This window comes from Hydra viridissima, unplaced genomic scaffold (genome assembly GCF_058129835.1).
Source record: "Hydra viridissima isolate aposymbiotic clone 2 unplaced genomic scaffold, HvirCarnegie_v1 scaffold_10, whole genome shotgun sequence".
NCBI lineage: Eukaryota > Metazoa > Cnidaria > Hydrozoa > Anthoathecata > Hydridae > Hydra > Hydra viridissima.
Genome location: NW_028324309.1, coordinates 6,590,667 through 6,610,966, shown reverse-complemented (window position 1 = coordinate 6,610,966; position 20,300 = coordinate 6,590,667). Strand labels below are relative to the sequence as shown.

At 32.5% G+C, this 20,300-nt stretch overlaps 1 protein-coding gene across 1 annotated transcript; it reads right to left on the bottom strand.

Moving 5' to 3' along the window:
- Positions 1–11,611: 11,611 nt before the first annotated feature.
- LOC145196017 (uncharacterized) lies at positions 11,612–15,521 on the bottom strand. The gene is made up of 5 exons (XM_090065610.1): positions 15,030–15,521; positions 14,576–14,668; positions 12,137–12,268; positions 11,983–12,035; positions 11,612–11,817 (listed from the first exon to the last, which is right to left on the bottom strand). The coding sequence occupies exons 1-5, from the start codon at positions 15,361–15,363 to the stop codon at positions 11,722–11,724; spliced, it is 708 nt and encodes a 235-aa protein (XP_089921736.1). The 5' UTR covers positions 15,364–15,521; the 3' UTR covers positions 11,612–11,721.
- Between the last annotated feature and the right edge of the window lie 4,779 nt (positions 15,522–20,300).

The following is a 20,300-nucleotide window of genomic DNA, read 5'->3' as shown; positions in this document are numbered from 1 at the left end:
ATAAAATTGTATCCCTTGTTTCTTGTAGATATCAGCAAACAAAAAGAAAGAACGGCTTCTGAAACACCTGAATTGGTAGCTCATTTTAAATTTCGAACTTCGACTATTGCAAATACGTTAGCAATTTATCTGAAATAATCACTGCAAATACGTTATTTATGCAGTGATTATTTCAGATAAATTGCTTAATTTTGTTTCAGACGGAACCAATATGACTGCTGTTTATTAGTTTTAATCTGAATAAAAATGGATAGCAAAACGGTTAAAGAATTGCGTGAATTAGGTAAAAACCATGCGATAAAGGGTTATTCAGAAATGAAAAAGGATGAGCTTGTGAAAGCTATAAAAAACACAAGACCGGTCATTGACGAACACTCTAAAGAAACTGCATAAAATAAAAAAAAATTGAATTGGCTTAAAAAAAATCTTGGTATAATAAAATGAGATCGTATTTCTTGGTATAATAAAATGAGATCATATAGATCGAAAATCGTATTTGAAAAATTTGCTGAATGAAAACGGTGTTTCAAAAACTGCAGAAGATCTAGAAACGTTGTTGATTCTTGCTTTTGAAAATAATTTGATCAGTAAAGATAAGATTTTAGAAAGAGCAAAAGATAAGAAAATACGTGAAATAAAAGAGAAAAAACCAACCGATCCAAAATGGGAATGGCTTCGTTTTGTTAAGAAAAAGCCCATCACTGTGAGAATGACTAACATTGAAACGGGTGAGGTGACTGAATAGAAGTCTCTTTACAAAGCGATGGTAGGAACTGGTCGTGGATGGAGATATTTAGAGCGTCGAGATGGAAAGGTGGACAATGGAATCAAGATTGACTTTTTAAATTCTGAAAAGCTTGAAAAACGTAAAATGCTTCAAAATTGATTTTTTAACTTTTGTCATGTTAAAAAATTAACTTAAATAAAAATCTTGGCGTAAATAAAAAGATGGAAAACATGCAAAAGGATGATCCTTTGAATGCCCTTGATGGTAGCTTTGAGTCTTTTCGAAGAATTGAAAATTTGCTGAAAATAAAAAAAATTGAATCGAAGAAAAATAAATTCCAACGAAAATAAAAAAAAAGATAGATACACTGCAAGAAATTGAAGAAATGGAAAGCCAGTTTGAAAGAGAGTTGGAAGAAGCGAGAAGACATATAGAAATAAAGTTGGAAGAAATGAGAAGACAGATGGAAAGCCAGTTTGAAGAAGCGAGAAGACGGATGATAATAGAGTTTGAAAGAGAGTCGGAAGAAATGAGAAGACAGGTGGAAAGCCAGTTTGAAGAAGCGAGAAGACGGATGATAAGAGATCTTGAAGACGATGAGGAAGAGCAACGACAGAAATTAAAGATTAAGGCGTTGAAAAAAGGTCTCCGTAAGGATAGACGTAGAGTGTGCGCTCCTGCTGCTTAAAAAATCCATTTTCAATTCTTTTGAAGAATTAAAAAAAATTGAATTCGAGATAAATTTCTTGGCAATAAAAAAGATGGATCAACAAGATATTGAAGAAAGAGAAAGAGAGTTTGAGGAAATGAGAGGGTCGCATGAAAAAGCGATAAAAAAGTATGAAAAAGACATAAGAAAGCATGAAAAAGAGATGAGAAATCATGAAGAATTGAGAGAACTGCATGAAAAAGTTAGAAGAAGGCATGAAAAAGTTAGAAGAAGGCATGAAGAAGTGATAAAATATTTTAAAGAAACGAGAAGAATGTTTGAAAAAGATTTTGAAGATGATTCGTCAGACGATGAGTAGGACACGCTGTCTAAAAATTCACTGATTTTCCACGGATCTAAACATTTTTAAGAATTGAAAGTTAACAAGATTTAAAAAATTGAATTGACTTTAAAAAATTTTCTTTCCTTAATAAAAAGATGGAAAGGAAATATGTGATTGAATTTGATGTTATGGGTCGTGCACATGTGTTTTATGAAGACAAAGAAATTCATGCGGCTGGATGTGAATTTACTGCACGTGATGATTGGGGAAGGAATTACACGATTAAATTTGATGTCTTTGGTCGTGCGCATGTATACGATTCAATAAGCGAAATTTTTGCCAATTATCTTGCGGCTTAATTTTTAGTTCTTTTTTAAGAATTGAAAAAACGGTTCTAAGAAGAAAACATGCCGACAGTGTGCCAAGATTGAAAAAAAATTGAATTGACTTAAAGAAAATCACGGCAGAAATAAAATGAGTCTCCAATCTTCAGAAAAATTCATCGCCAAAGAGCGAAAAATTGAAAGCACCGAAAATTTTTTTCTTCCCCTTATAAAAATGGAAGATAAAGCATTGAAAGATAAAAAAGTCTCAAGGCATCATTACGAAGGGATGCTCAAAAAAGGGCTATCAAAGGCTATACCAGAATGCCTAGGGAACAGCTCGTTGAAGCTATAAGAACAACAAAACCTGTCATTGGGCATGGACCTCGTAGACGAACGACTGATGCAAGACCTTTGCCTGCTTCTCGTTCGATTGCTCAAAGTCCAGTTTCGAGGTCGGTTACAGCACCGCGCCCTGATACTGCTCCGATTGTTCAAAAACCTATCATCGCTCCGAAACCATCAACAATTCCACCGAGACCTGTCGTGCAGAAACCACCTATTGCTCCAAAACCTACCCATTTGCAAAATTCTGTTCCTGTACCAAAACCAACAGGTCGTGAAAGCTCGGTTCCTGCACCAAGAGCTGGCTGGTTTTCAAGAACTGCAACGGCTGTCTCTAACGGTTTTAACTAACTAAATGCTCTCGTTGAACCATACGTTCCAACCACGGTGAAAAATGCAGTGAGCAGCGTGAGAAATGGAGTGGAAAAAACGATCAAGTCAATCAAAGACGTTGCATTTGGTACACCTGTTACAACACCGATACAGGATCCTGCTCCAAGGTCGACAGGTCGTGAAAGACCAGTTATCGCTCCTCGTCCTTTTAAAATAAAGTTTAATATGACTGAGCATTCAGCAGAACGTTCTGTCAGACAATTTTCTTACGAGCCTTCTTCTCGATACAAAAACATTGTTCCTTTTTTAAACTTGGTGAGAGAGTCTGCTATTCAAACCATGGAAGGAGAAATAAACACAAAAGTAAGAATTATTCTAACCTGCGAAATGATACGAGTAAGCATCTTAACAGGTGAAAAGGTTACTCAGATGGCTAACTTTTCATCCAACTCGGAAATTATTTTAGCGGCTACAGATTTAAGAACGTTAATGAGTCAAATGGAAGAAAAAATCTTAGAACGTAGCGCTAATTACAACAAGATGGGGTCTATTTGCGTCTTGTCAAAAATTTTAAAAATGGATATCAACTTTATCGATTACAGACCTCTCAGCGGTTCTTCCTACATGAAGCTACCTACCAAGTTGAAAAACAAAAAGGCGATCGTCAACATGGAAAACAACGACAATGAATGTTTCAAGTGGTGCGTCACCAGAGCTTTGAATCTGAAAAATAGAGACAACGAAAGAATTGATGATGACTTGATTTTAAAATATGAAGAGTTGGATAGGGACGGAATAAAATTTCCTGTTGATTACCATAAAATCGACAAGTTTGAGGTGAATAATCCAACCATAAGCATCAACGTCTATGAGTATGAAGAAAAAGCACCTCAACCTTTGCGAGTATCTGATTTTATGGATCGAAAGCATTGTGTTGATTTGCTGTATATTTCAAACGAAGACAACAGCCATTATTGTCTCATTAAAAATTTCAGTCGGTTTGCAAGCTCCTCAGCATCGAAAAAACAACATAAAAGATATTTTTGCAGAAGGTGCATGCAAGGTTTCGACCAAGAAGAAAAGCTTCAAATTCATCGAGAAGACTGTTACGATAACGCTCCAACGAGAATCGATCTTCCAAAAGAAGGGGCAACTGTTGAATTTAAAAACTATAAAAAGTCTATGAAAGTTCCTTACGTCGTATATGCTGACTTTGAAAGTTTCATCAAGCCCATCGATGACAACACTGAATATAATAATAAAGAGTCGTATACCAAAAAATACCAAAAACACGTTCCAAGCTCCTTCTGCTATTATATCAAATGTTTCGACGAAACCATTTACAAGGGAAAGCTTGAAACGTACACAGCTGAAAGCGATGAGGATGATGTGGCTAAAAAGTTCTTGAAGCAGACCTTAAAAAGATTTGGAACGACAGTGATTTACAGCAAAAACACTGGAAAAAAAAATAAAGTAGTGACTGATGAAGATGAAAAGAAATTTAAAGATGCAACCATTTGCCACATTTGCAATAAAGATCTTAACGGTGACAAAGTCTTGGACCACTGCCATTTGACTGGAAAGTACCGTGGTGCTGCTCATGATGCTTGCAATAAAAAATATCGAATTCCAAAATTTATACCCATTGTTTTACACAATTTATCCGGTTATGACAGCCATTTGTTCATCAAGAAATTAGGCGGGAAACTCAATTGCATACCCAACAATGAAGAAAAATACATCAGCTTCACGAAAAAAATCAAAGTGAGAGACTATATTGATGAAAAAGGTAAACTTCGAGAAGTATTGAAAGAATTGAGGTTTATTGACAGCTATAGGTTCATGGGAAGCCCTTTAAAAGATTTAGGCGACAACCTTGTTAAAGATTTGTGTGATGAATGCTCTAAATTAGATCCAAAAACATGCAAAAAGAGCTGCATGGATAAAAAAGGTAAAAAATGCAAATGCAAAGTCAATTGCGAGGATTGCAAATCTCGTCGACTCAAGAAAGTCGATACTGAATGCAAAAACTTAAATTCATTCTTCAGCGGAACAAAACAAGATTTGCTTTAGGAAAAGGCGTTTACCCCTACGAATGGGTAGACAACATTGAAAAGTTTTCCGAAACAGCATTGCCTCCTATCAAAGCCTTTTACTCCAAACTCAATGACGAGTCCAACAGCGTTGAAGACTATGCGCATGCGCAAAACGTTTATAAAGAATTTGGATGTAAAACGTTTAAAGATTACCATGAGCTGTACATCATCTCAGACGTGCTGATTCTAGCTGATGTCTTTGAAAATTTCAGAGACGTTTACATGGAATATTACGGTCTTGACCCTCTTTGGTATTACAAAATGAGACTTCTTTTTTACGATCCTCACTTGATCACCCATGGAAAATTTTGGTTTTGCTGGTAATGTTTGATCCTTTCCATATAGATTCCACCATACCCTACCTTTATTCTTTTCATCGCTAGCTTCAACTGGAGTCATTTTGATGGAAGAGTGTCTTGTGTTGTTGTAATTTTTCACCATCTCATCTAATACGTCAATGTATTTTTTGGTGTTGTTGGCTGAAAAATATTTAAACATTCTCTCTTTCATCGTTCTATTCCAACGCTCGACGACACAACTTTTTTCCTCATTTTCAGTGGAATACAATTGCACACCCAGCGCTCTCACATCCCTGTTGTAAAATTCTTTTCCTTTATCCACCCACAATTTGATGCACTTTCTTTCTCCGAAGATTTTTTTCAACGATTCAGCTACTTCAATACCCGTTTTGCTTTTTAACGGAACGATCCATCCATACTTTGAAAACACGTCGATCACCATGAGCAAATATTTTACTCCGTTGTTGAATTTTGAAAACGATTGCATGTCTACTAAATCTGCAGCCCATATCTCATCAATGTCGTTCACAATCACCCTTCTTCTTTTAAAATGATGAATTACCGGTTTATGAAGCTCCTCTGCAAGCTGATCCGTCCATTTCAAATCACCTCCTTTTGCTGACGAATATAATCCCTTGAGCGCATGCGCAGAAATAAAACTGCATTTGGTTGTTCCACAAGAGTCGCATGTTCCTTTGAGCATATTTTGATGATTTTTTGTCATCTCATTTTTCAAGTGAATGGTCCTAGTCTCTCTTTTGCATTTAACACAGTACATTTTAACATATATATATATAAAAAGTTTTAATATAAAAAATGGAAGTTACTGATTTATCGTGGAACATTAATAAAACTAAAAGAAACAACAACAAGCTTTTCCCTAGAAGCATTCGAGGAATCATCGTTGGAAAGTCCGGTTGCGGGAAAACAACGTTGCTTCTTAATTTACTGCTCAAGCCTGGATGGCTCAATTACAACCATTTGCAAGTGTTTGGAAAATCCCTTTTTCAAACTGAATACAAAATACTCAAAAGCTCCTTCGAGAAGAAACTTCCTAAAAAGGATATTCTTGATTTGTTTAAAGTACAAGGAGAAATGGAAAAATTGAATTTAAACCCTGAAGATGTTATTGACAACCTCTCAAAAAAATATTCCTACAACGAGAATATGGAGTGTTAATTTTTCGAAAATGAAGAAGACGTTCCTGAACCTCAAAATCTCGATTCAACCAAAAACAATTTGATGATCTTTGACGACTTGCAACTCACCAGACAAAACACGTGCGAAAAATATTACATTCGAGGAAGACACTCCAACGTCGACTGCTTTTACCTAGCTCAAAACTATTTCTTGCTTCCCAGACAAACCATCAGAGAAAATGCCAACTTTATTTGTCTCTTTCCTCAAGACCAAAAAAACGTTGACCACCTCTACAGAGATCATGCTGCTGTTCACATGTCTAAAGAAGAATTTTAAAAGATTTGCAAATACTGCTGGTCTCAACCCCACGGATTTGCCGTCATTGATTTGTCCTCTAAAAAGAACCAGGGAAAATACCGAATCGGGTTTGACGATTTTTTATTTCTATAAAACAATTTAAAAAATAATTCTTATTTTAAAAAACATGTCTGGTATTATAATCGATATAGATGGAAGATCAAGTGTTATCACGACTGAATTTTTAGATAAAATCGTCTTTGAAAAAGGAAAAAGTTATGATATGGCTTTTCTAGGGCTTGAAACTTATAACAGCTTTCCAAATGTAAACAGCAAAAACAATTCTTTGAAATACAGTATGAACAATGGAGCTCATTGGGAAACCATTATCATTCCTGATGGAAGTTATGAAATTAAAGACATCAATGAGTATTTGCAAAAGTCTATTTTAAACACGATAAAAACAGCTCAACGCGGAAGTTATATTATTACAAATAAAATTAATTACTCTCCAAACAACCTTCAAATTGGAATCAATCTTAATACTTTAAGATCAATCATTAAACTTGGAATGAATTATTTGATTGACTTTAACGCGGAGAACAGCATCGCTTCAGTTTTAGGGTTTACTAAAAGAAAATTGAATTCCAATTCTGAATACGAGTCTGATCATATTGCTAAAATTTTAAGCATGAACACCATTAGAATTGTTAACAACGATATCGGATCGTCCTATGTTAATGGAACTCAATTAAATTGCATTTACTCCTTTTACCCAAATGTTAATCCAGGTTATAAAATCATCGAAAGACCAATGCATTTGATTTATCTTCCTGTTAAAGTGTTCGAAATTTCAACAATGGTTACTCGCATCATTGATAACAATGGGGATTTAGTTGATTTTCGTGGAGAAGACATTACGATACGTTATCACATCAGAGAAGTGAAATAAATAAATTTCTTAACTCTTTAAAAATGAGCAATTATCAAAACATTAAAATTAACATCTCACAGGGACAAGCCGATAAAATGAAAAAACCAATGCATGATAAAACTACTACTAGCATTAAAATCACTCCTCAAGACTTGGATGGTGAACATGTTCTTGCTGTTACTAACACCCAATTGAACCAAATTAAAAAAGCATATGAAGCTGGAAAAGGTGTTACGCTTAAACTCAGCAAAAGACAACTTGCGTACAACTCTAAAGTAGAAGGAGGATTTATCGGTGCCCTTTTACCTTTACTTGGAAAAATTGCATCTCGTGCAGCTCCAGTGCTTGCAAAAGGTTTATTAGAGGGAGCCTCCTCTACGCTCGGATCTACTGTTATTGATCAAATCTCCGGACGAGGTGTTACTTGTTCAAGTAAAGATTCTGCAAGCTCAGCTATAACCAACAAAATCAATGAACCTGAAACATTTTACTTGAGCAAAGACGGAAAAGGAATAGAAATAACCAAATTTGGCTCTGGTATATTCTTAAAACATTGGACTGAAAATACTCAAGGCGATGGACTCTTTATTAAAAATGGAAAAGGACTCTTTGTTAAAACTGGAAAAGGACATAAAACAACAGGAGGTTTCATCGGTACTCTACTCCCTTTGCTCGGTATGCTCGGAAGCACTCTTATTGCTGGCTCTGGTTTACTCCTCGGACCTAATTCACCCTTCAATAGCATACCCATTTTAGGTTCCATTCTATAAAAATTTTTATAAAACTTAAACTTTTAAACAAATTTATAAAAATGATCAATGTTGAAGGAATTGTTTTACCCAACGAGGCTTTAACCAACTTTCAATTGATAAAAGCTGCTAAACGGTTAAAATTAAAAAACTTTCGAGGTGCTCTTGTGGGAGACGAGTTGCCTGAAAAACCAAGAAAAAAAGAATGCGGTATCGTCAACACGGGTGATTCGAGCACTGGAGGATTTCATTGGGTGTGCTGGTACAAAGACGGCAATAAAAAATACAGTTTCGATTCTTACGCACAACCTCCTCTTGTTGAACTGGTTCAATATTTAAAAAGCCCCGTTTATTATAACAGCGAAAGGGTTCAGTTTGGTGATACCTCTTTTTGTTGTCACTTGTGTCTTTACGTCTTAAAAAAATTAAATGAAGGGTTTGACTTTCAAAGCATTATTAACACCTTGTGGTGAATTTTTAAAAATAAAGTTTTTAAAAATAACAAACCAACAAACTAACAAAAGCCCCAATACGTCGTAACCAGCGCTCAGAGCCGAAAATAAATGGATAGAATAATCGTAGGCATTCAGGCAGTCAGGCAAACAAACAAAAAAACAAACCTTGGATATTAATCACCACAAAAAAAGAAGCCTTAAAATTGTCCAAAGCCCCTCGTTATAAACGAAACACCATTTTTGATGAAAACTTAATCGCGGTTCACATGGAAAAAACAAAAGTCTTTTACGATAAGCCTGTTTATTTGGGAATGAGCATCCTCGACATTAGCAAGACTTTGATGTTTGAGTTCCATTACGACTACATCAAGCCTAAATACGGCGATCGCGCAAAATTACTCATGACCGACACTGACTCGCTTATTTATGAAATCGAAACGGATGATTTCTATAAAGACATTGCCGATGATGTTGAAAGCAAATTTGACACGAGCGACTTTCCTAAAAATCATCCTGCTATTCAAAACGTTGGATTCAAAGTGGGTAAAAATAATAAGGTTATTGGCAAGTTTAAGGATGAGACTGGAGGCAAGCAAATCATACAATTTGTTGGGCTTAGACCTAAGCTCTACTCTTACTACATCCCTGAAGAAGATGAAGAAGATAAAGAACACAAAAAATGCAAAGGGGTTAAAAAGGATGTGGTTAAAAATCGCCTCACTCACCAAGACTACTACGACTGCTTAATGAATGGAGAAGAAATTCTTACAACCATGAACGTCTTCCGATCCCATCTTCATGATATTTACACAGAGGAGATTAACAAAATAGCACTCAGCCCTAATGACGACAAAAGGATCATACAAAATGATAAAATCAGCACGTGGGCTATTGGTCACTACAAAACAAGACCTGCTCCTGAGACTCCTGCTTTAAGTTAATGGTCTGGAATAAGACTGGATCCTTCTTAAAAAATTTAAAAAAACTTGAACAAAACTTAGGACTAAAAAGGTAAGTCATTTTGGATCTTTACGGATACGCTTCGATATTTATATATAGCTAACAAGCCGGTCGCCATCTTGGATTTTAATAAAACCCTAACAAGATTATTTTACTACTTCATTATACACAGCCGCCATCTTGGAAAAAACATCGAACCCCCCAATATATAAGGGTATCAATGCGCCAGAACCGGCTTTTCTCAATATATTATGTGTGTATGTATGAATGTATGCATGTATGCATGCATGCATATAAGACAAAATTATGTGTAAAAAATCAGCAACATTAGTTGATATTTAGGGGTGGACATTGAGCTTCAAAGATTTACGTTTATTAGCAATTGGCAATATATTTAAATATCAATTATTTAGACATACATCATAGTAGTGTTAGAACTTAAATTAATTGTTTATGTCCATTGTCTACTTGTTCAGCTTATCACATCTATTATTGGAGAACTATTTTAGTGAAACTAATTGAATAGTCTTAGTCACATATACCTCAGTAGTGTTTTAAACTTCGAACGTCAAAATATCCTGGCAGTATTAATGTCGTATCCAAGTAAACCTCTAACTAATTTCACTTATTGACTATTGGGACTGGTATTTGCTAGAACTTTTCTTTTAGTACATTCAGGAAGCTAAAGCTAATCCTCGTCTTTGTCAGCTTTATATTAAAATTTTGGAAAGGGCTACCTCTCTCTCAGCCTTTTCATTAACGGCTATCAATTACTTTAATTTGCTGTTCGGCTTGTAAATAAACTCGAGAAAGTTTCTAAATGTCAGAATAAAATGGTTTTACGAGAGATTTAACTGACGCATCTGATGAAGCTCCCAGGAAGCTATCACAATTCAAAAACTGTAAGCAGTTTTTAAACCTTTTGAAGATAAGTGTTTCTAGTCCTGAGGAAGCGCCGATTGAAATCTTTTCAAATACAACCCAAAAAATAAGCTCCATTAAATAATAGCGCCAGATGAAAAGGATCTTGATTCAGTTTTAGCCCAATCAATCAACATGCACTAGAACGATAGCAAGTATTAAAAACTTGCATTGAAGCACAATGATGTCACTTGATCTTCTACACCTACTTTTCTAAACACTAAATGACTACAGATGCTTATGGTTCACCTATTCTTGAAGAAAATTTTTGAACACCCAACAAACTGTTCGGCTGATATAAAAAAAAACCATATAATAAATATTCAAAATCTGATATAAGGATTAGCAGTCTACGTGTTTATAAGATGTCAAAACTATGTCAATCGACAGTTTAAAATACGGTTGTTGAAAACTACTTGTAGACTGTGTGTTCTGGTGGCTCGCGCGCTGAATTGAGTTCCAAATGATGTTTTACATCACTTGAAACGGATGAAATCAGTTTCCAGAAAAACATGCCTCAAATAGGCTTCCATTTTTTAATGTGTTTTTGACACCTCATTTTTGCCTCTATATATGTACGGAACAAAAAAAAATTAAAGATGACTTACAATACCTCTCAACCTTTCACAGGTTTATTTCATAATTTATTGCTAATGGGATTGTTTATTACAATAATATTGTAATAAACAATGCAATTCAACATGTTCGTTAAGGATTAAACTTGTTTTAACTTCTCACATAAGGTTTTCGTTTTTCATAAATTAATTTTTTCTCAACAGAATTTTTAAGAAAATATATTAAATTGCTCGTTATCTTTTTTCGCTGAAAAATATGAATGAAAATTTCAAAGCTGTCGCCAAGTTTTTAATTCTACCTTAAAATGTAAATTTTTGATGAAGAAATCTTCCTCTTCTCAAATTGTTTCATCAGTTTTTTCATTTGAAAGTAAAAAATTGCAACTTCAACATATCAGTTAGGAATATTTAGAGAAAAAATTTCGGAATTACGCACGGTTTTAACGATGAAAAACACTTTATGCGTAGGATCAGCGAATAACATTCAACAACTTTTTTTAGTGAAAAAACTCAAAGATGATCTTCTTTTAACAAACTTTAAAGATAATTTGAAAGGCATTTTCGAGTCAATTAAGCTAGTGCTCTTCTTCACCTGTTTTGAACTCGACAAATGTGCAGCCGATGTCAATGTCGTCTTGGTTTCTCACTGACACTTCGACGGTGTATCTTCCCTGTAAATAAGGTTTCATCAAGTTTAAAGCAACCGCAGCAGTTTTTACAATTTTAGTTTCATAACTTGGGAAAACAATATATTAAGTATCAGTGATAAATATAAGTGAGAATAAGTTTTCAAATTCAAAATTAAGAAAAAGTAAAGCGCAAAATTAAATGTTTACCTTTGGTATATAACTTGGCATTTTAGTTTCGCTTCTTATAAAAATTTCTTTCCCTAAATTGATAAAGAAAATAAAAAATACAAATTTAAGAGTAAAGAAGCCATCATGAGAAGTTTTTATCGCTTGATTTGAAAAGTTATAAACTTTTACTCGCCTGCAATTAATGGGCAGTGATAAGGAGTCTCAAGCATTTCGACTTGTTCGCAAACGTCGTAATCATTTTCATAGAACAAATCCTCGTCATAGAAAACCTTCATGTGGCTCGTTGCTTTCGTGATGTCAAACTCTTAAAAGGAAAAAAAAAAATCGTTGAATTGCACATGCGTACCAGAACTTCTGTTGATGGAGACAATTTTTTATTGCACAATAATTTTAATCTTACAAATACATGGTTGTAAAAAAAAAGAAAGAATTTAGCCCTTAATGTATTAATGAAAGTTTAATTTAGCCCCTAATGTATGAATGAAAGTTTACTGCAAGCCTTGTCCCCTAATGGTCGGGCGTCTATAGTATGACCAGGTATTTGAACTGTAATTTATTTGAAATAATGATTTTCTTAAATTTTAATTCATCATGTAATTACATTACTTATTTCTAATTCAATTAATCTCAACGTTAAGCTTTCTTTTGGGCTTAAAAAAAAAGTAGTGCAAAACTTTTTTCGCAATTCACATACGCCGCATTCCGAAGGCCGAATATTTACTCGAGCATGTTTAAAATTTCAGTTCTCAAGGAGAGGAGGCCATGGAAGGTTTAAAGGGTTATATTAGCAGATTAACTGTCTCTGTTAGAAAAGCACGTAGCTCATGCTCTACTGGAAATTGTGATTATTGTAATCACGTGATGGTATTATATTTGACTTGCAGAATATTATTTAAATCTAAATAAATACATACCTGATAAGATTTTTTGCACAAGTAGATAAATAGAATAGGACATCTCAAGTCGTAAAGTAAAACAATTTAAAATCCTTTCATGTTTACAAATGTTCGTAAATTTGAAGAATGGCAGTAAGGCTATCTTGTGATTCAAGGCGAATAAAACATAAAGATATCTTAAAACCAAATATAAGCAAATTATAATGAAATGTTGCTTTTTTAAATACAGATAGTGGTATTGTTTGTTATGTACCTGACAATACGCTAGGACCATGCTTTTGACAGATATTTTACGAGAGCTGAACAATTTTAAAGCATAGGTAGAATATAAGAATGGGTGGAAGGGGAGGGAGGGATATAATGATCTATTAAATTTTGTCTGTCATTTTGTATTGTGAGTTACTTGATTCTTTTATTTCAAAAGATATTTTAAATAAAATGTTTTTACCATTTTACATTATGTAGGGGAAAGGTGTTTATGATGACTTCATTTTAACGCTTCACTGAATCCTAAAAATTTAAAAAATAATTTTTTGACCTGAGTGTATTCCTTTAAACATGAAGAATAAAAATGACCCTTAAAGTTTTTAAATATTCTTCTTTTTTATAAGTTACTACCATTAAAAAATGTAACCAACTCCTATGATGGCACACTTTAGATAAATTAGACATACAATAAAAAAATTTAAAATAACGTATGGTCTATAAGAATACTTCACATATAAATCTCTTTCTTTTGTCTTGTGCAATACAGATCTAGGTGTCTTTTTTCGCATTAAAAATGACACCAAGATCTGCATTTTTGACAGCAAATCCATGTTTCCTTTAAGGACGAGATTGAGAATAAAGTTCATTGCAACACAAACATGCTGTGTCAGATATACTAATATGTAATAATACATATGGCCGTGTAATTTTGTACACCAATTAAGTCTTATGATGGTATATCTATGCTTAACTCATCAATATGCCATCAATGATTCTTGCCATTTTTATCAAAACAAGCTGTCTACCTTATTATAAACATTCTAAAGAAATTTTCTAATAAAATTAAAAAACCTGCAGATGAAATTCATGGAAATTATATTTGTGTATAATAAACTTTAATCCTAAGTATATGAGGCCATTAAAACTACAACATTACGTGACAAAATTTACGTTTGCTGATTACAAAAGCAGTATTTGTACTAAGGGACGTATTTTCACCAGAAGTAAAGAAATATTAATATACACATACAAGTCTAGTCTCTTATGCATCAAAACCAATATTTTTGGAAACAGGATCAGCATGCTATCATAATCGTCACACTATCGTAGGCACCTTTCAATTAGTTCACAGAATCTGTATAAAAATTGATTTTCTAAAGCTTGGACAGGTTAAAAGTTAAACCAAGTAGAACTTACATTTCAATTAACTTATCTTAAGAAAAATACTACCTTACTTCTATCACAGATTTTTTTACGGATTTTATTACGGATTTTATTACGGATTTTATTACGGATTTTATTACAGATCTTATGAAATTTGAAACTTTGTTTTTATCTTAATGGCTATTTAAAGGAGATCAAGAACCTCGAACCAGAAAAAAAGCTGAGTGAACAGTCTTAATAAATAATTGTTAGTTTTTGGGATGACTCTAGTTACTCTAAATAACAATTAAAAAAAAAAAAAGGAATCAAAAATAAGGATTAGTTCTGAGAAAATAATCACTCACTGTAAGTTTGATTCGTATAAGAAATAATTTGGACGGATTCTTTACCAATTGGTTCCAATACAACTTTCCCAACTTTGTTTCGTGTCTGGTTATCTTTAAAAAAATGTTTTAAAAAACTTTGATAGACGCATAATTTTTGTTGTTGTTCTTTATCAATCGTACAATTTGTTAACATTATGGAGATGAGGAGAGGATGAGGAGAGGATGAGGAGAGGAAGTGGGTGAATTAGCAATTTCAATGGATTGAACCCAACAAATCTTTTAATTCTTTACAAAAAGTTTTTAAATAAAATAACGCAAAAGTTTTTACATAGCCACAATATCACTAAACACAATTAGCTAAAAATTGCTTTTAGAAAAGATTGCTTCCAGAATCAATCTCTAAATCAAAAGATGTGGTGAGCAATTAAAGTGAGAGTATCTTATACTGTGAAAAGTTATAAGTATTTCTTACCACATTTATCATATATATCTCCGATAGATGTTAGTTGCGGGTGTGCATCCATCCATAAATCCCATGCGTTTCTTTGATCTACAACTTCCGATTCTTCACCAACAAAATTAAAAAAACCCCATACTTTTTTTTGTATATCTAGATTGCTTTTAGTCTTATGGCTTAAATGTAAAATAGGTTTGAGTGCATCTGTCCTATAGAAATACTTTTCACGGATTGTAAAAAATAAAACAATGAAAATAACAATAGCGATTAACAAAAAAACTTTTTTCCGAGAAGCCCAAAGTGGTAAAACCGTTCTGCTGCCCAATGTTTTTTCGGTAAGCATTGTCATCTATAACGTAGCTAACTTTTCCACAATGCCAACATTTGAATCCACTAAAATGTGATCAAGTTACTTTTAAAGTCAGTTCTTCTAAATTTAGATGTAAAACTAAGTCAGAGAATATGTAGCAACAGCCAACAATTTGTAATTTAAAAACTGACTTTTTTTCTAAAAGCAAAAATTATGATTAAAGTTTCGTTTCGAAATTTTTTAAACTTGTTTTGAAATCTCAAAAAAAAAAAAAAAAAAAAAAAAAACTTTTTTCAAACAAAAAATATGAAAATTTTACTTTAGTTTTTAACAACACAAAATTATTATAACGGATGTTTAGAAAACCATTTAAGTACGCAATACCTTGTTCCCAATTTTCGTGTACAATAGAGATTTGTTTTCTTGAGCTGAGTTAAGCAAACAAGCTTAAACTTTGATTGCGTGTGTTCTAAGAAAATTGGAACGCGGATGACGTCGTCGCTTTCAGGAATTGTTGGCAAACAACCTCGTTCCAAAGACTCTTAGTTTCTTTATTACTAGTTTTATATTCATTTCATTACAGCTTGAATATGAAGGCGCAATATTATCAGGGAGATGGTTGAACACCAAGTTGACTCGACATAAAAAACTTTTAATATTTTAGTAGAACTTAAGATTTAAACTGTAAGTATACGTAAAACCATTTCATGGAGGGTATTTCGATTATTCTTATGAGGATAATAATATTGCGATTATTTGCTTTACATTTGCTACTTTTAAGCTGCTTCAATATAAAAGCATCTCATCAGTTTTAATAATTTTTTAGTTGTTGTTTTTTACTTAAATAAAAACCATCTAAAATTTTTAAAACGCAAATTACTGTGTAAGTGCACTCGATTTCGTTATGGCTGCTGTAAGTATTTAATTTCATTACAGCTGCAGTAAGCGTTTGATTTCTAATTTAAACACAAATACAATCTATATAAATGTTTGTACCTTGAACCATTTTTCTGTTAACTTCCACAAAGATAATAAATATAAAGGAAAAAATAAAAAAACTTTATAATGAATAATTTATGTTTTAGTATGAGAGTAAATTGTTATAATTATCATATTTTTTAACATTATGACATCATCAAAATTTTTAGTTAATATAAGATCATCAGTTTTTATAGGTTGTACATTCATTATTATTAAACCTGTATTATTATTATCAAACCTGTATTATTATTATCAAACCTGTATTGAGTTTATTTGCTGTAGAATGAGTAAATTGCTCAGTTTTACCGAGTGCCAACATTTACCTAGAGTAGCCATACTAATCTCCGAAATTCACCATAGAAATTCTAGCATTTGAAATCTTCTTTACCACGATTGAGACATTTTAAAATAGTAACAAATGTTAGCATATTAGAAAAATGTTCAAATACAAAATTGTACAAACAATTGCACTGAAAACAAACTTAGTTTTACCGTTTGCAATTGCTGCAAACTGGAAATAAGTCAGTTGACTTCGTGTATCTATGTTTTCAAAACTTAAAATGGGATTTTGATAAAGTTTTCCATGGATGGAAAACTCTAAAAAGCTATTGGTATCAAAAAAGAGGTTGTATAACTGTTATATTTTTTTATAATGTAATTATCTGTTTAACAAATATAGCTTACGTTGAAAACTTATTGGCTTTAATTATTGTTTGACAACATGGATGTTTTAACTTTAACATGAAAGCAACAGTGAAGCAGTTTTAACTGTTCACTGTTGCTTCTCATACACCACTATTCTTCCTCTTATGTTCCACAACTGCTTTGAAGAAGTTGTCAAAATTGTTAAAGCAAAATTAACTCTACCAACACGGTTTGTTTAAAAATTAAAACAATGTTGCTTACATCATTTTGTTTTAAAGATTATACTAATGGGATGCGTTTGAACAAATAAACCATTTTTTAAGATATTGGGGCTACACCACTTTAGCGTTCATGGCCTTAAATAACTCTGCAAATTGTTCTTCGTATTGTTTAATCTACAATATTTTGCATTCAGGTACCATTTGTATGATGCCATTATGAGACAATTATTTCGCCAAATCATAACTTTTAGAAATAACGATGGAGCCATTTAAAATACTTGGTATGATAATGTTATTGCCTCAAGAAGAAAATGTTGACGATTTTTAGTTTTCAATTGCGTCAAATAGAGTAAAAGTAACAGTTACTGAACTTATTCGTTTATCATGTGGTATGTCGCGGGTGGTCTGTCGTCTTTTACGTCTTTTAACACTATGAAGGTGGTAAAGGTTCAGACGTTTTGTTTTACATGCTGCAACAAACCGCCGAAAGTCTTTTAAAAAGACTAAATAAATACTATTAATTGAAATGTAATGAAGCATGTGGGCCAAGATTAAGTACAAACAAAAAATTTGCGCGACAAACTTTAATGTATATAAGAGAAAAAACGAAAACTGAAGAGATGGCAGAAAAAAAAAACAAAAAAAGAACAATTACCAAGTTCAAAGAAATTGGATAAAAAGTTACATGACATGCACTAAATTCAACCAAACAGAAGAATTTTATAGATAATATAAGGACGGTAATTTCTTTATTGCTGCGTTTGAGGTTCGGTTAGGAGCTTGGATTTTATGGTTGGGTTGTTTTGACTTGCCCTCAGTTCGTGTGTGGGAGTGTATGTGTCTTGTCAAATGGCTTGTTTAATATTCGTGTATGTTTAGTTTAATGTTTGTATATGATTCGTCTATTAATCGTGAATGGATCACGTATGGTTCGTGTAGTGAAATTGTGACACGTTTCAACTTCTAACACTTTAGATCTTTATGCAAACGATGAAAAATTTTTTTTTCTTAATACAAATAATAACCAATTCCTAAATCCAAATATATATACAATAAAAATACTTTCTACTGGTCTTTCTCGTCTCTTAATAAATTTTCCTAAACGCTTAATTGAAATATATTTTTTTAATACTTCACTAATACAGATAGTGTAATACGATTAATTCTCATTTAAAAAATATTCTTTTGGAATTTATGATCTAAGGATCCACTTACAATGGAACTATTTTCAACTTAAAAATTTTGTTGGTAAATATTACAAAGTAGTTAGAGAATTATCGCGACACCTGTTGTTTTTCTTATAAATGGACTTGTAAAACGAGTTTAATTATTCATTACAAATATTAACATACAATACAAAGAAGTTAAACACAAAGAAGATATCATAGATCACAGCTAGTAGTAGATTAAGTGATCGAATCTGTTATTGTTTGATTGTTAGCTGCGAGAGAGAGAGACGCTGCCATAACCATTATATTTATACCTATTCCCAAGGGGACATTAACTATCTATATTATACTAACCAACTCAAAGACGATACGTTTAACACGATTTGATAAGCGCAACAAAACTTTACTAATTGACCTACTATCATTTTAAAGAAGTAAATCTAATCCAACTTCTGGTCGCCATTTCGAAAATTGGTTAAAACTTTAATTATTGTGACTGTTTTATTTTTCATGCAATTGTGCATGTGTGTCAACTTGGTGTTTCGACTGTCTCGCACTTTTCATTGTTCGAATAGATAATATGTATGATTCGAGTTAAAGTTAAAACTAATGTTTATAATTTTTTTTGTTTTTCCTCCTTAAAATAATATGCATAACAGCTTTAAAGTAACTTTAATGAATAATTTTTTCACAAGTTTTTTTTGGGACATTTTTTAAAATCGAGTAAAAAACCAATTCCCTTTGCTAATGTAGACTTTGGTTCAATTTAAGCACCTATAACTTATCTTCATTAACCCAGCCCAAGTGACTCAGTCACTCTTGGCTAATACATATTATTGAACTGATAAAAACTTATCAAAATACAAAAATGCATATCAAACTGATAAAAACTTAATGCATACCGAATTGATAAAAACTCAAATAACTTATGAAAAGTTAAAACATCACAGAAACCTTTAACTTTCTAAGCTATAAAAGTGAAATTACGTAAAAGTTTTATTAGAACTTAAAGTTCATATAAAAATTTTACGTAATAAATATATCCAGTTTAATAACGAAGTACTTTTAAATTCTAATCGTCCAGTAACAACAACAAAAAAAAATACGTTTTATAGTTAATGAAAATCCTTTTCTGGCCAACCCCTCCTCCTACCGATCAACTTTCATGTAGTATGGAAATCTACTTTTTGTGGCGACTTTTTGTTAATATTTAATGTTATCATTATCTACTTTTAATAAAAGATTTAAGCAACTATTAGTTTACCCTAATTGATCAAAACATCTAAAGATAATGGCAATACCCGCCCCAATCCCTACCCATCCCAACTAGCAATAAAATTTCTTTTAAAATTACAATCAAACAAGGTTTAAATTACGATAAAATACAAAATGACCCTATATTTTTCCAAGCAGTTGTTTCTAAGCATTGAGCCGAACGCTTTGCTGTATCCTGTGAATACAACGAATCAAGCTACTACTAATGTGCAATTTGTCAAAAGGTTCTTGTTTATTCAGGAATAAAAATAATTTTAAAACAATTTTAAAATATTTGTTTAAAAAACTGTTTCTTTTTAAACCTTAAAATAGGTATTTAAACATCATAAGGTCATATTTACTCTACGAATGGTATTTCCATTACGTCGTATTCCAATGCATTTAATTGAGAATAAGCATTAATTAGTTGAAACTTAACTCACTAAGATTAATTAGCCTGAGTTATTATGCGGTACTTATAAAAATACGGCAATAAATATATATATTTGAACAGTTTTTATTTTTTTTGCAGACCTTAATTTGTTATTGTCAAAGGGGGGGGGGGGGGGGGCAAGTTTAATTTTTCGGACATATTATTCTATCTGACCAGGGTTTAAAGCGCCTATTGCTATAATCTTAAAAAGTGTTTTGTCTCTAGTACAGTTTTACGCGGTCTACAAGCAAGTTTTAGGTTTATAGGCAGACT